Here is a 17,642-nt window from a genome sequence, read left to right on the forward strand (position 1 = left end):
AAACTAGGAACTGGTGATGGCCATTCCTTTACAAAAGGCTCTTTTCTCCATCTGTACCAAAGACATAACCTTTTACATTTCCTTCATTGGTCATACCTCCAGGTGTCCCAGGGATGATATAAGGGGTAATGGTATAAAGTCTGTATAACTAACTTTTTTAGCCACGTTATTCCAATCTTCTGTATGTAGTCGGGATATGAAATCAGTGGTTAATATTCAGGCTTCATTGGTTAGAGGCAATAATTTTCAACGTCAGGTGATTAATTGTGATCATTGTTCCACAGAGAGGCATTTCAGTGTTTCTATTAGAGCCTTTTTGTTGTGAAGTTTTGTTTTTGCCTGATGTGATTGGCTCATCTTTGTGAAGTGTGTGCTATGGAATTGATCTTTTGCTAAGTATATCTGTGTTAATAACATCTCAGAAATACTGGTGACAGACTTTTTCCCACCCCAATGAGAAAAAATTTTTTTTTCACTTTCTATGACCAGTTTAATAATATGGATGCACAGAATTCAGCCAAAGTCAACACAAGGAAGAGGAGGAAAGAGACACCTGGACCCAATGGGGCAACAGAGGAAGATGGAATTTCTTCAAAAATTCCACGCTGTGCAGTTGTAAGTAGAGATTTCTATGTTGCACACTTTACCTGGCAAGCGGTGGTAGAAAACTGATGTAACATTGATGATATCAGTATTAAGTCTTCTTAAATAATGGAGAGAATGAATAGTAAGTAAGTATTTTTACAGTTGTTAGAAATCTTATGCTTTCTTACTAGATTATAACTCACAGCTCAATTGTAAGAGTTTTACATTGGAATTGAAAAAATAATGTTAGGAAAATTTGGAGATTGTGTTGTATTTTAAGCTAAAGATCAAAATCAAACAAATGAAATAGAGAAATTGGGGTTCTAGGCAGTGATCTGATCTTGTTATCATCTCTTGGTTTTCTGTGTCTTACTATCTTTTCTCCCATATTATTCATCTACTCTATTACTGGTTATATTTTAGATGAGAACCTTATTCTATTACTGCCTACCTTATCTTCCTTTATCTCTGGGATGTTATCTTTGTATTTCTAATTATTGCCAAGCCTTTGATGAAGGACCCCATTCCAAACTGCTCATCCTGTGTCAGGTTGGTACCCTTCCTAAGGCTTCCCCTGAAAAACATGTCAAAGAACACACAATTGAAGTTATTATTGATATACAATATTATTATGAAATCCACGTTTTGAAATTTCAGGGACAGAATTGCATGTTTCTGTATTTTCTTTATCTACGCTCACCATTAGCCACTGATTAACTTGCTTTTTTCCATTGGTTAGTTCTGAAGCTTCATAGCCCAAAGGGAAAAACATTTCTGCTCTGACACAGTTAACAGTTGTTCCAAACCAATCCTCTATCTTGTGCAACGAAAGCAACTGGACTCCACAAATAGGACGCATATGTTTCAGGCCTGATTTTGATAATATTGGTGGGGGCAAGTGTGTTAGTTTCCTACAGCTACTGTACCAAATTACCACACATTAAGTGGTCTAAAACAATACAGATATATTATTTTATAGTTCTGGAGGTCAAAAGACTGAAATAAGTCTCAGAGATCTAAAATCAAAGTGTTTGAAAGGCTGGAGGTTCTAGGAGAAAATCTGTTTCTTTGTCTTTTTCAGCTTCTAGAGGTAGCCCACATCTCTTTGCACATGGTACCGGCCAATTGTCATATTACCCTGACTGCTACTTCTGTCATCACATCTTCTGATTCTGACTCTCCTGCCTCCCTCATTCACTTATAAAGACCCTTGTGATTACATTGGATGTACCTGAATAACCCAGGATTATCTCCCTGTCTCAAAATTCGTTAACCTATCCACATCTGCAAAATTCCTTTTGCTATGTAAGGTAGTATAGTCATAGGTTCTAGAGAATAAGATGTAGACATTTTATTTGCATATCACAGCAAGTAAACTCAGAAAATGACTTAGCAGTCAAAAAAACAGGGCATTATTAATTTCTGAATGTTTCTTAGAGAGTTAGGTTAAGGAGATGGTGATAGGCACCAATTCAGCAACCTCACTTGGAGTAGAGACAAGTTATGAGACTCTCAGCGAATCACCATAGCCAGTAATAGAGCAAAGAAGGCCAGGCTTAGTGGAATGGGCTCTGAGAAGATTTAAATTTCTTGGTCCTTAGAATCCAATGAATCTCAGTGCTTTAAATTACTTTACTTCATATATTCATGTCACAGATCAGTTGAGTGACTTGCTACCTATTTCACATTCCTTTCTGGTACACGCCGGCTCCTTAGCATGTGCTAATGGTTAAAGGTTCACTCACCCAGCTTGCTGGACCGATCTTATTGAGGAATAGCTGTTAAGTAAACTTGCATTTCATCTCCACTATATACCTGTACTTTCTCTGAATCCCTTTCAACTCTGTAGCAAAAGCAAACAACATTTTAAAAAAGAATAGCTTTATTGAGATCATTTAATCTACCCATTTAAACTGTACAATTCAGAAGTTTTTAGTATATTTACAGAGTTGTACAACCATTGTAGCCGCCAGCCCCCGAAAGACACACGGACCACCAGAACTCAGTGAGTTATAGGAAACACTCTCTTTATTCAGCCAGCTGGGTCTGCCAGGGGTATGCAGATCCCAAATTAAGCAGCCCCAAAATGTAGAGGTACAGAGTTTTTAAGCCCAAAACCCCATTTTCATTCTGTCTAAACACAAAGGTCTATCTTTCTTCTCTTCACTGCCTGTCAACTCACAGGTCAGGTGCGTAAGCGGGGGTACAGAAGCAAAAAGCTTATTGTTAGAATGTTATGTTCCTATGGGTGACAGCGTATGTTCCCATGGACATAGCCATGTTCCCATGGGAATAGCCAAGCAGTAATTTTCCTGCAAGTAATAAATTTCTAGCAGTCATTTTTCAGCCATTACACCATCACCATAACCAATTTTAGAATATTTTTATCACTCCAAAAGAAGCTGTGTACCCATTAGCAGTCACTCCCTATTTTCTCCCAACCTTCTCAGCAGCCTCTGGAAACCACTAATCTACTTTTGATCACTATAGATTTGCCTATTCTAGATGTTACATACAAATGGTATCATATGGTATGTGTTTTTTGTGGCTAGCTTCTTTCACTGAGCATGTTTTCAAGATTCATTAATGTTGTAGCATGCATCAATACTTATTTCTCTTTATTGACAAATAGCATTCCATCATATACCACATACCACACTTTATACTTTCATTAGCTGACATCTATGTTTTATGACACACTTATATCGTGATAGCATGGCAGTAGGTATTAGAAGTGTAAAGATAAGGAAGACCTTCCTTTTGAGAGATGTGAGTGTGATGTAGAGCTCCATAATAAATCAGAGCTCATTATCTTCAGAAAAGTACTTTGCTCACAAGTGGGGAGGATCACCAAATATCAGATAGCTGTATTGATAGGTCAGGATGAAATGGATAGAAGAGAGAATAGAGTTGAGGAAAAATTAAGGGAAAACTTTATGGCTCGTTTGTCTATAAGTATAAAGAACTTACTGATACAGATGTTTTTAAAGGTATAATCAAAAGGATTGCAAAAATATTTATAAAGAATAAAACATTCAGCCTATCCTAATATTATCATAGGTATGAGTAAGTCGCAAAGTGCCTAAACTGGGGAAAATTGGCCGCACGCAGTTCTTCTTATGGAGACAGATCTCTTAATCTCATTCCAATACACATATTGAGAACCTCTATGTGCCAATTGCTAGAATTAGAGATTAAAAGATGAAAAGATGACTTTGCTCTTAAGAAGCTTGCAGATGAATATGGAAAAGAGATATAATTAAGATACAGTATGAAAAGGACCAAGTAGAAGGAGGTTAGAGGAACAGTGGCTATCTAGAGAATCAACAGATTAACTTTATCAGAATGCAGAGGATGAGAGGTATTAAGGATGACTCCTAAGTTCCAGGCTTAGGTAGATTGTGTAGATGGGGTGCTTCTCAGATAAAGAGGAAGAACTGGTTTAGGAGGAAGACAATGAGTTTAGTTTATTTTAGTACAAATTCAAATTTAAAAGGTCTGTGAGACATTCATATAGTTAGATGAGCTCATTTACATTCATTTATAGTCAGTGAAGTGGCAACTGGAGTCAGGGAGAAGTACTGCTCCTCTCTCTCTCTCTCTCTCTCTCTCTCTCTCTCTCTCTCTCTCTCTCTCTCTCCCCCGCCAGCCCTCTTCCTCCATCCCTCCCCAGAGGTAGAGCCTGCTCTGTTCATTATTCCTTTTTTCTCATACCACATAGTATTCCATAGTAATGCCTTTCCCTTGGCATTATTGTAATAATTTAGATCTCAGGAGGAGCTGTTACCATTTGTGCAGAATGTTTGGGTAAAAGAGAAACTCTCTCTGTGGCATTCTGAAACTTTATGCTGAAAAATGTTTAAGAGTCTTTGGAAGTAGAAGGAGGACTGGAAAGCTAATATCAAGTTCTACTTTTATATTATTTATCTCCATTTCTCTGTTAATAAGGAAACCAGAATCTCTTCTCTTTTATTGGAATTTTGAAGAAGAGTGAGTTAATGTATATAATCAAAATCAGGAAAAAATTTTTATGGAAGCAGTATTGCATTCAGAAGATCATTTATAATTGGGAGGATGATGATAATTACTAATTATAATTTTTAGTAGTATTAGTTGTAATTTACATAGATTTAGAAACTAGCATTTAGAAGCTAACTTCTTAGATTAATACAATTAATTAATTTTGTTGGCATAATGAAAACTGTGTTCATAGAATGGAAGAAAAAGTGAGCTAATGTTGATGAGGAACTAAATTTGTTCAGTGCCTACTATATGTGAAATATTGTGGGGCAGGTAGTATTATCTTCTGTTTTATAAAAGATGAAATGAAACTTTAGAAGCTTGCTGTGATTTCATAACTTTTAAGTGATAAAGCTGAGATTTAGATCTGAGTCCTAAACCCTTTCATTTATACTTTACTACCAGATAGTAAAAAGACTTGAAAGCAATATTATTCTGTAGGATACCCTTTAGGTTAAAGTGAAGGAGGTATGTTTTATAATGAAAGTAGAAATACTTAGTCCTACTTTTATAAACCTGTTTCTAGTGACACTATTCTCTAATTGAGAAGAGAATAACAGTGTTTTAAAAAATACTTCACCTTCTAACTGGAGGCAACCCTAGAGAGATAAAGATTTTGCTGATCTCCTGTAGCTAAAGAACCCTAGGTTTTATTCTCTATTCTTAGGAGGAATTGATTCAGCACAAACCCTTGCTCTCTACCTTGGAACTTGCAGGGTATACTACAAAGAAGATTGAAGAAACAGAGTTATGAAAGATAGCATACTTTTAATGTACCCTTTTTAATTGAGATAAAGTTCACCTAACATAAAATTTACCATTTTGACTATTTTAAACTGTACAATTCATTGGTTTTAGTATATTAACAATGTTGTGCAACCTTCACCACTATCTAATTCCAGAACATTTTCATCCCCACAAAAAGAAACCCTGTACCCATTAGCAGCCACTCCTCGTTTCTCCCCAACCCTCCCAGCCCAATGTAAACACTAGTCTACTTTCTGTCTATAAGTTTTCTTATTCTGTGCATTACATATAAATGGAATCATATAATAAATGGTCTTTTGTGGCTGGCTTCTTTGATTTAGCATAATGTTTTCAAAGTTCATCCACGTTGTAGCATGTATCAGTACTGCCTTCCTTTTTATGGCCAAATGCCATTTGTTTCTTGAGGTATAACATACAGTAGAATGCGTAAACCTTAAGTGTACAGCTCAGTAAATGTTTACATAGGTATACATCCATATAATCACCTGTACTCCTAAAATAGGTTCTCATGCCCCCTGCTAGCCAGTATCCTCTTTCCCTAAATTTCCTCTGTCCTCTGGCTTCAATTAACCATAGATTAGCTTCACCTGTTCTTGACCCTCACATAGATGAAATCATAGAATATATATTATTTTGTGAATAGCATATACTTTTAGAAACACAAAGTACTGTTAAGTAACTCTTCGTGAGTACTAACTTCTAGAAAATAATTTTTTTAATCCGTAGGAAAATCACTAATAATTTCAGAAAATCATCCCAGGGTCCTTGATTTACATAAAATATATTTTTTTAAAGTATGTTTTAATTTTAAAACCTAATTTTAAAAATCCCTCCTTATCTGAAAACAAAACAAACCCATGTCCTTCTAGACTCTGAACTCAGCCTAATCAGAATGTGGTCTGTTTAGAATTTAAAATTCTAAGTGAACATTACTATTGCCCAACAGAAATTGAAGGAATTATAAGGAAATATGAACAACTTCATGCTAAAAATTTTGACAATTTAGATGAAATAGACAAATTCCTGGAAAGACAAATTACTAAAACTGACCCAAGATGAAACAGAAAATTTGAATAGGTCTATCCCAAGTTAAAAAAAAATTTTGAATTAGTCTTTAAAAGTCTTCCTCCAAAGACAGGTCCAGGCGCAGATGGTTTAATTGATGAATTCTATCAAACACTTAAGGTAGAAATAATACCATTCCTATACAAACACTTTCAGGAAACAGAGGCATTTTATGAAGCCAGATCTCAAAGCCAGGCAAAAACAGCACAAGAAAAGAAAACTATAGTTCAAAAGCCATCACAAACTTTGATGCAAAAATCCTTAACAAAATATTATCAAGCTGAATCCAGAGACATGTAAAATGATGTATACAACATGGCCAAGAGGGATTGTACTCAGATATGCAAGGTTGGCTTAACATCCTAAAATCAATTGATTCAATATTACCAAAATTAATCAAATAAAAAACAAAACCAAAATGATTGTTTCAATCATGCAGAAAAGGCATGTGACAAAATCCAACATCCATTCTTTATAAAAACTCAACCAACTACTAAAACAAGGGAGATTTCTCAACCTGATAAAAGTTATCTATGAAAATCTTATAAGTAACATAATACTTAATAGTGAAAGACTGTATGCTTTCCCCTTAAGACATAATAAGGCAAGGACCTCCCACTCTATTCAACATTGTAATAGAGGTTCCAACTAGAACAAGAAGGGATAATTAAAGGAAATTAAATGCATCTAGATTGGAAAGGAATAAGTAAAATTGTCTTTATTCTCGGACAACATGATCTCATATGTAGAAAATTCTAAGGAATATACCAAACAAACTTAATCATTGAGTTTAACAAAATCATGGGACATATGATCAATATAGAAAGGTCAACTGAAATTATACACACATACACACATACAAATCAATTGCATTTCTATATACTAGCAATAAACTAAGAAAACAGTTACATTCACAATAGCATCAAATAGAATAAAATACTTAGGAAGAAATTTAACAAAAACTCTTAAGTAAGGCTTTCCTCTATAGAGGATAGAGCATACCTGCATTCTTTGCCTCTGAGTAGTTGTATACAATTTATATAACTTCTCTGAACCTCATTTTCCTTATCCTTAAATTGAGAGTACTAACTATTGTACTACTTGCTTCACAGGGCTATTATGAGCATTAGAACATACAACGCAAAGCATTACACAGTGATAATTGTACTTAATAAAAATTCACAGGAGCTGTTCGCCTTCCCAGTTCCCTAGTTGAAGTGGTATGAAAATGCACCTGTGAGCTTTTGCAATTTCATCACATAGAACAGGGTTGGCTGTTCTGCCATGCAGCAAAGGAGCCATCATTCTAGACCCAGTTAGTTAGGACTGTGCTTAGGTTCCCAGCCACCTCACTCAGTCTTTCCCCTGAAATCACCAACAAGACATTTATCTTTTATGCCATGATTTACCCATTTGGTAAAAGGTTGCAACTTTCACTTGTCATTTTGGAATGCCTTTTTGTTCTTTTTTTCTTCTTTCTGTTATGAAGTTTTAGGAAGAATTTTAATCACAGCATATTGAATAACTGATTGTTCTTTAAAGTTGCCACTTTTTTGAGTATTTCAGTTTGTACCATTGAGTTTAACTTTCTTTGCCTCCTCTTTCCTTTTCTTCAGGGCTTACGGCAGCCAGCTCCTTTTTCTGATGAAATTGAGGTAGACTTTAATAAACCCTATGTCAGGGTAACGATGGAAGAAGCAAGCAGAGGAACTCCTTGTAAGTAAATGCCTGATTATTTTGTTGTTTTACTCTTGTTTTTAGCATTCAATTTTATTTATCAAATATATACTTACTCTCAATATTTTTCCTTCAGTTTACCTGTAAAGACTAATTGGGACAAGGGGAAAGAATTCCTTCCAACTGCCTCGCTGTTTTATTTGGGAAGATAACTATACTCCATAAAATATTAGTTTTTCTTATTATTATACGTTTGTTTCCCAGGGTGTTGTCACAGCTATGCAGTATGGGGGTACACACTTGCTTCCTGGGCTGTTGTCACAGCCATGAGATATAGCAGAGCAAAGACAATAAGATTATCTTGAGCTGGGTTATAATCTTATCTGTTTTTACAAAATTCCACATAATACATCACATTTTTAATAGCCTTCAGAAATTTTCCCCCAAATCTTCCTTTCGATCAGTCAGTACCCTAGCTACGATACTGTTGATGCTAGAGGACAAAAATACCCCAAGTTGAGAGATGCTCATCACTTAACTTTATCTTTATTGATACTATAATTTAAAGACTTGCTTTATTAATTTCAAAGCCCATACTCTTTATTTGTATGTTTAGTTTATATTATATATGTATTCTAGATACTCTTAGTGTTTTGGGCAATTGGTTTTAAGGATTATCATAAATAGAAATTCCATGAGAATTTGTTATAAATACAGAGTCCTATAGAGAGCTATTCTTAATTCTGTGTAAATTATTCAATTAGGTTTTTTCAATCCTTTTTCAATTCGTCCAATTACTGTGGTAAATGTTCTCTCTACTCTGTAAATATAAGGCTGGACTCAAACCCAGGCAAGCAATAGGGAATAAGAAGCAGTTATAGCCACAAATCTACACATATCCAGTATATGGAAGATATGCGTGGTTACTTTTTAATTGTGTTAGTGTGTTTGGTCTCTGTAAGTGAAATACAAATAAAAATGAATGCTGGACAGTATTGGACCAGTGATCCCAGTACCCCTTGACTATATCTTGGCTATATGGAATATAGTTTTGGGATCTTCAAAATTCCAGAGAATGCTTTCCTTTTGCAAAAATGTTTAGATATAGCTCATGTTGATCACAACCCTTCTAATTCATGATGTAATTATTTGAATTTGGCTCCCTTTACTTGAGTAATAAGCAGACTAATGAGGCAGGTAAAATGACACCAAGGAAAAACAGGCTATTGTGTAACAGGATGTAATGGTGACAGGCCAAATTTCAAAATGCCAACAGACAGTTCAAGGATCACATTCAGTTGTGATAGTAGTGTGTTGAGGGCAAGAACTTTTCGTGTATTCTCTAATGGCACACATTCAGAATGCAGTACCTCACTCAGATCTGATCACTTTAGTTATTTTACCCAGCTTGTTGCTAATCTATTCATACTATTTGTGATACATAAAATATATGTATGTGTATATGTACTTTTCACAGGTTTAGAACCTTATAATTAATAAGCACTATTAAATCTAATTTTCAAAGATTTTGGAACAATAGAATTTTACAAGTTCATTTTTGAGATCATCTACTTTATAGTCTTTTCGTTATATGTATAAAGAAATTAAGGTCCATAGAAACCTAGAAGTGAAAGCTTCCCTACAATAAAACAAATAATTAGTGATAGAATTGAAGGTAAAATCTAAGTTTTTTTATCTTTGTGTTCTTTTCACCCTGGAGTGGTGCTATGCTTTGTAGACATTAGTTATAAACAATAGAAGACCATCCAGCAAACTGGTTGTATTTTAGGCAGCACAGATAACCACAAATTAGCCTATAAAATTTACCAGCGTCATTTTATCTCTGTTCATTTTTATGATAAATAACCAAGCGACTGAATGAATTCATGCCAGTGCTTGACAAGGGATAAACCAATAATGAATCTACTCATACACATGCCAGTTAGTGAATTTTAAACCAATGATTGGTACAAGGGGGCACCCCTCCCTCTGCCCCCAGGTATTCATTTGGGAGGTTAAGGGAGTACAAGAGGAAAGTTTATATAATCTGGGAGAAAACGTACTACCCTAAGAAAAAACAAATATGGCTTGAGAGATAAGAAGATTTCTTTTGAAAGATGGGGAAAAAAATCAGTGATATATTCTCTTGGAGAAAAGAAGAAAAAGGCAGAGTCTTAAGGGCAATGGAATTCTTTTAGGGACAAAATGTTTCAGTGATAGGTATTTGAGAGAATATATCAAAAGAGACAATAAATTGAAACCCAGGTCTATTCTGCCTGAAGGAGAATATCTAGTTACTTAGCCAGTAGTAGTATAAGAACTATCATTTTAATCTAAATCAGGACCGTTTTTGAGAGTTAAAGGGGTTGCCCTTAATCATATGCTGAGCTAACAGTTATTAATCTGTTATCCTAGCCAATAGCTACTTGATAAAAGAATGCATACCTTGTGCTTTCTCTTTAGATCTTCTAGTTCAACAGTGGCCCCTTCTGGCCATTTGGTTAATATACCAGTCTGGGTTCACCAAAGACGGGGTTAAGTCATAGGAAATTGAGAAGTTGGGAGGCTGGGGAAACACTGAAGAGGGCAAGAAGCACATCCAGGGTTTTTCCTGGAAAAGGGATTCAGTGGTGATGTGGCCTAATATGGGATGATAGCCACTCGATCAACAGCATTCTGTGCTGTTGCCACCATTCAGGAAAGGTGTTCACTAAGCTAAGTCTCCCTGATTTCCCTTTGCCCTTGCTATACACTAATGGCAAAGAAACAATAAAATATACTTAATTTTTATATTCTATCCTTTGTCCTTTAGGATCAAGTAAAGTGAGATCGTAGCCACTATGGACTTGTTTAGGAAAGATGGAAGTATATTAGTTACTTCATGGTCATGATTTCTAGGATGAAGATGAGAAATTATACTACTCAGATTTTTTTGTTTGCTTTGTTTTATAGGTGAGGAAACTGAGACTTAGATTCTAAGATTACAAAGAAGGAGGCTGGCTGGCAAACTTGAGCCAGAACCTTTCTCACTCTTTAATCCATCATATTATTTCTCAGTTTTTCATTGTTTTAGTGTTTTTATTTTATTTTAAAAACTTTCCGTGTTATAAATTAAATATATTCCCATGGCCTACATTTATAAAATATGAAAAGGATATAGACCGAAATGTCTTCCTTTTACCACCATCTCACAGCTACCATATCCCTTTTACTGGCAACTGGTTTTACCATTTTCTTGTGGCTATCTAAGCAAATAATGTATATGTCTTCCTGCCCTTTTAGTGGATATATCATGGTATATTCAGTTGCCTATTGACATTTAGGTTGTTTCCAAACTTTTGCTATTGCAAACAGCTGCAATGAATAAGATACATTTTTACAAATATATCTGTGAGAAAAATTCCTAGAATCGGAATAGCTGGGCCAAAGGATATAAGTATTTGTTGTTTGTCTTTTGATAGGTATTGCCTAATTGCCCTTCTTAAGTTGTACAAAATTTATATTTCTCTTAGCAATGTGTGATTTCTTAGTTTAATAGCTACTCACTTATGGATAAAGCTATCTGGAAAGAGAAGTCCACAAAACGTCTGAGAACCCGTTTTTTCTTCCTTGAGTCACTGTCCTCAAGACAGGCAGGACAGTACTATATATCTTATCCCTGCCTTCAGCATGGTGTATCTGATGAGGCTCTGGCACATCTTTCCCAGAATGATGTAGATGTTCTTACTGTTATTTTCTGCTGCTACAGGGAAATAGTTCTTCCTTTATTCACATAGTGGGAATACGTTCCCAGGACTCAGATTCATCATTTGAAGCATGATGAACCATTATATAAATTTATTCTCTATGTGATTTTTGGCTTGGAATTAGTCTCATACTCTAAGAGATCATTTCCTGGCCTTTCTTTCACAGTCAACTACCACAAAAAAATAAATTGACAGTCAGTTCTTTGTTCTCACTAATGGACAGAAGAGGAAAAGCTCTAATATAAAGTCCTAAAATATTAATTTTTAATTTTCAAATACTTAGTATATCACCCTCTACTGAGAAAGTGTAACATTATGCTCACTATCAAGGAGAAATGCTTGAAAGAATTCCATCTGTTGTCTCAGAGCCAGTATTGAGAGTGAATCTGGGACTGAGAAGCAGTAAATTGATAACTGGTACTTACCTTCCCGGATCACTCCTTACTCTCTAGGTAATAGTAGAGAGGTTTGTTTTCAAAGCAAAGCATTAGTCATTAGTAATTAAGGCAACTTGAAAATGAGAGAGCAAACAGTCAGAATATAGTATAAGTATACTTTGTTTAAACAGAACCAAAGTTTAAACATACACTGAAGGCGAAGATATTGAAGTTTCGGATATATGTGTTGTATAATTCTTCCCTTTCACTTCTAAGATAACTTTAAGAAAAGGTGGTCTTGAAATTCAATTACCTGAACAGTTTCATACAACCAGGCCAACAAGGAGAGTTAGTGGATATGATGTCAAGAGGATCTTTGTGGCCAAGGAAGTCTGTGATATTATTTCTTACAACCCCAATCCACCCCCAAATTAGGGTGACTATTCAGAGAACACTTTAAGAGAGGGGCATGCAGGGATAGAACATTTGCACAATAACATTTCCACTCTTCAAATATGAGAAATTGAATCAATGTATTTCTGTGACAGATTCTTTTTTTGGACTTAGGTGAGCGACCTGTGAGAGTCTATGCAGATGGAATATTTGACTTATTTCATTCTGGTCATGCCCGGGCTCTGATGCAAGCAAAGAACCTTTTCCCTAATACATACCTCATTGTGGGAGGTAAGAGAACATCTGATGACTTTAGGTGCTACTCAGAAAAAATTATAGTAGCCTTTTTTTCCTATTTTTATAACTTGAGTATATTGTCCCTTGCTTTGGTTTTTAAGTAAGAATTATAATACAGCCTCTCTAAAACATGAAGTATATAAACCTAGAGAGAGAAATTCCAAGCTCACTGGCCTGGAATATTCAGTGTTTATCTCACTGTTTTTAGCTGAGTTTCTGCAGTCATGGGAGCAACACTGACCCTGACCCTTATTCCCTACCTAAGAACATTTACTCTGGATTTCAGCTTTTCATTTTGAATCAACTGAGTTAAAGAAGTCTGCTAAGCAAATGTTGTGTGGTCCACTTTTATAAAATATTACAAGAAAGCATTTTTAAAAACTTAATTGATACAAAAATGCACAGCAGTTTTATTTCAAAGCCAGAGATCTTAACCCTCTGTTGAATCCTCTCTTCTCCTAAGTGTGAACATACCATTAGTGAGTGTTGCTCCTAAAGGTGCATCTTGGTTTTGGAAAAGCGTTGTTACTCAGACTGAGCCACATCCAGATTCTTCTCCAAGTGAGGAGAATGGGTACAGTCTTAGAAAATGGGAGAGGTTGGTTACTGAGGAATGGTTAAGCAAAGGGGACTTTGACTTTCAACTTAATGATGTGGTGAACTCAGTTTGCAGTGATGAGTTAACGCACAACTTCAAAGGCTTCACAGTGATGAATGAAAATGAGCGCTACGATGCAGTGCAGCATTGCCGCTATGTGGATGAGGTGGTGAGGAATGCCCCCTGGACCCTAACACCGGAGTTCCTGGCAGAACACCGGGTGAGAAACTGAGCACATGTCCCCATTCCCTCTTCCGGAATTCCCTCAACTCTCAAGGCCTCTGACACTTGAGCTAGTTTTCCACTAGCCTTATTTTATTTTTATCTTATATATAAATTTCATATAGAGGAGATGGCAGTGATATTACTAATGGTAACATCACTGACATTTATATGGGGTTTGATGTTTTACAAGCAGTTTTATATCCATTCATTATATTTCATTTGCTCTCCCCATAACAATCCTATTGAGTAATTACTATTTCTACTTTATATATGAGAACAAGGTCAGAGAAACCAAATAACTTGGGCCAGGTCACACTGTAGCAGGACTAGAAATTGAACTCTCCAGTTATGTCACTTTTTTACACCCCTCCCCACCCGCCACACACAATATTATGTGTCTATCCTCATAGCATACCAGTCTCATTAGAATATACATAGCCCCAGCCATGCTCTCAAGGAGTTCACATTCCAGATATAAGACAGATAAACACAGACTGCTCTAGTATTGACTTAAATTTAGTTTTAGGGCTTTGATTTTGGGCTAGAAGTTCTGTGGGATCAGCAACCAGGGAGTTTTCTCACTTTTGCTCAGTGAGTTAGTAATATGAAACTCCTTACCACATTTTATTTCTCCCACATTAAAGCAATAGATTTCCTATAAAAGATGATAAAAAAAGATGAGAGGGATTTATCAGGTCAGGTTGGAGGCCCTCAAGCTTGAGGCACCAGCATTTTGTGAGTTCTCTACAAGCATGTATGGAATGTTGAAGGTGAATTGTTTAATGAGACAGGAAATAACAAAGGTGGCCACAGTGCTTCAAAAGCAGTGCTTGGGTACGCCCAAAGCTAAGGGATATTTGTTGTATCTATTTAGGATTAGGATACACCTTTTACAGTTCTCTAGCTTTTCCATGTCAACACTTAGCAACCAGTGATACCAAAGGTAATGAACAAGATTATTCTCAGTCAGGGAGGCCCAGACAGAAGAGATTAGGGCAACTTCCAACTTCTCTTTTCTCCTTGTTAGCAGTATATCCTCAACCATGAGTCTTGCTTGCCTACCATTCTGTTTTACTTTGCTGCCCATGTATCCCTGATAAGCTCATGGTAATTGAGATGTTAGCTGAGTGAGGGTCTCTGATGCAGTCCTCACGAGCATGCTTCACACTAGGATGGCTTCTGGGAGTTGAGTATGGTGGTGGTAGCAATTATATTAACAAAGGGCATATGGCCTATTCATGAAGGAGTAAATATGTGAGGTTTAGCATGTTTCTCAGAGAGATTATTGGTCCCAGTGCCAATGATCTCTTCTCACTGTTGCAAGAGGTATTAACAGTAGTAAAATGGTAGATCCCAAAACCTAAGTCTTTTATGGCTTTGAGTTTTGTGTTTCTCAGGAGTACAGATATATCTATTCTAGTAAAAGGGTTCTTGGTTGCTATTTTTATATTCCCACTCATCTCATGGACTGAGAGAGAAACCAGTTAACAAAGAAGTGACCTCTTTCTCACTCATACTTTTAGAAACCCTAATCTGACAAATTCTTATAGACCCAGGAAGATGGGGAGATTTCCTTTCTTCTTTCCTCAGCTCCACCCACTAGCACAGCAGCAAATCCTCCAGCCCTATTTTTCAAGCACAGTGACTGGTATACAGTTTGAGGGTAGCACCTACAATAGACTAGCAGAAATAGCTAAAAAAGAAACTAGCTGACTTTGTATTTATGATCTGGAAATAATTAAGTCAGGTGGCTTGTGAATGAATTGTGGAATTTATGAGCAAAGCAATGAGAGATAAAGAGAAAATGTCCATTTGGGCCTGGCTTCTTCTTGTCCTTTTTCTGGGCCTGAGAATAGTTACTGGTTCTTTCTGAATGGCAGTTATCCTGGGTTTTAAATGATATTTTCTTATTTTCAGATTGATTTTGTAGCCCATGATGACATCCCTTATTCTTCTGCTGGTAGTGATGATGTCTATAAGCACATTAAGGAAGCAGGTGAGTTGATGTGCATACTCACTTTATGGACTCTCAGGGCCACTGCCTAAAGATTCAACCACACTGCTACTTTACAGAGAAAAATTTATACACAGAGGCATTCAACATCTATTTTCAGGTAACACTTTGGATAAGAAGTTAAGGTGAGCATAGCACTGAAATCTACGAGTTCTCAGTCTAAACATCTACTTTTGATATCTCTTTTAATTTCAGAAAACCTGTCTCCAACCCCATATTTGTCCCAATATTAGAACCATATAGCTCCTCCTTTCCTTAACTCCTATCCTTTGATTCAGTCTTCCTATATGTCAGTATCTCCAGACTTCCCTCGGTAATAGCAGAGTCTGCTTTTTGAGGAAAGGAAAGGAATGTTGCTCCCCATTTACATCTAGTCCTACTGCTGTGCTAACCAGAATGTCACAGTGTTTGTATGTATTCTTGGGTTAGGAATGTTTGCTCCAACACAGAGAACGGAAGGTATCTCCACATCAGACATCATCACACGAATTGTCCGGGACTATGATGTATATGCCAGACGGAACCTACAGAGGGGCTACACGGCAAAGGAGCTTAATGTCAGCTTTATCAATGTGAGTTCCAACCTTATCCTAGAGTTCTCTGGCCCTATAAGACACACGTTGCCTCCCACTTCATCTAAGATGAACTTGCTTTTCAGTCTGCTGTAATTATCATCTCCTAAAGCTCAATGAATGCCTCTTTGCAGGGAACACTATACTAAGCTCTTTACACAGAGAATAAAACAGGCATTTTCTGCCTTTATGCTCTAGTACACGTAGATATAAGGACACATAGCCAATTAAATGAATAAGAACATGTAATAGTATGTATATAAATACGTTTAAAACAGTGGATCTTAGCCTTTTTATTATTTTTTTTTGATTGGGTGGTCTTTTGAAAATCTAGTAAAAGCTGTGGATTCTTTTTCTGTGGACAGTGACACACATTTTGCATGCAATTTCTCAGGACATAAGGACCTAAGTTTTAAAATTTGATTTATGAAAGCAAGTTTATCTTAGCTTAATATTGCTCTTTAGAAACAAACTATATACATTTTCTTGTAAATTATTCCTCAATAAAGTTGATTTAAAAAGAAGAAGAAAGCTGCTAATTATATCTTCTACATAAGTAATTCACCTTGCTCTCTCACCTACGCCCAGCTCTGTGGATTATGAATAGGTAAAATGGTTTCATTTAAATATGATTGATCTGTGCAGATAAACCTTAGTTGTTGTTAACCTCCTCTACAGAATCTTTATTTTCAGGTGTTTAAAAATCCTGAACACATTCTCATTCCCCTTTATGATTGGGAAATTATGAGAATACTTTTCATTTGATTAAAGACTCCCCTTCTCATGCCCCATCCCCAGAGGGTTCAGCCATTTTCTCTTCAGGAAATCTGGTAGGACCAAAGAGTATCACCTTTATTTTACTAATGAGCAAACAGACCTCCAGATACTAAAAACACTTTTTTTTAAATCATAGAATAAGCCAGTGACAGAGGGAAAAAATCTAGTACAATTAATGAATTAAATAAAAGATCTACTACTTCCATTTTCAATCTATTATAGTTGGCTTATTCTTGTCAGTACTGTGCAGTGATCTTATTGCTCCTTTTACATTCCATCTGGAATGGGGTTTGGGTTGTGTTGGGCATGCTTTGTTCTAGGTTTATGTTTTGTCTTTAAAAATGTGACTTCATTTGACTACATGCATGTTACTGGGCCTGCCCTATTTAGTTCAGTCCTGGGCTCCACAATGTTAGAATTATAACACTTTTGTATAAGACGACTATTCAGAGCATATCTTATATGTTGTTATGCTAGAGAAGTGTGGGATAGAGTAAAGCAAAGTGAAATTCTAAAGACTAAAAAACT

General features: G+C 36.0%; 1 protein-coding gene across 3 annotated transcripts in view; it reads left to right on the forward strand.

Annotated features, from left to right (window-relative positions):
- PCYT1A (phosphate cytidylyltransferase 1, choline, alpha) overlaps window positions 1–17,642 on the forward strand; it is a 40,605-nt gene that overhangs the window by 17,545 nt on the left and 5,418 nt on the right. For all 3 annotated transcript variants that reach the window (XM_016135249.2, XM_016135250.2, XM_016135251.2), the window contains exons 2-7: window positions 490–615; window positions 8,055–8,154; window positions 12,806–12,922; window positions 13,595–13,746; window positions 15,669–15,747; window positions 16,195–16,337. In XM_016135249.2, the coding sequence (XP_015990735.1) occupies window positions 499–615; window positions 8,055–8,154; window positions 12,806–12,922; window positions 13,595–13,746; window positions 15,669–15,747; window positions 16,195–16,337 (708 nt within the window). In that variant the 5' untranslated portion in view covers window positions 490–498. The remainder of the gene's footprint in view (window positions 1–489; window positions 616–8,054; window positions 8,155–12,805; window positions 12,923–13,594; window positions 13,747–15,668; window positions 15,748–16,194; window positions 16,338–17,642) is intronic.

Source organism: Rousettus aegyptiacus, unplaced genomic scaffold (genome assembly GCF_014176215.1).
Source record: "Rousettus aegyptiacus isolate mRouAeg1 unplaced genomic scaffold, mRouAeg1.p scaffold_m13_p_4, whole genome shotgun sequence".
Lineage (NCBI taxonomy): Eukaryota > Metazoa > Chordata > Mammalia > Chiroptera > Pteropodidae > Rousettus > Rousettus aegyptiacus.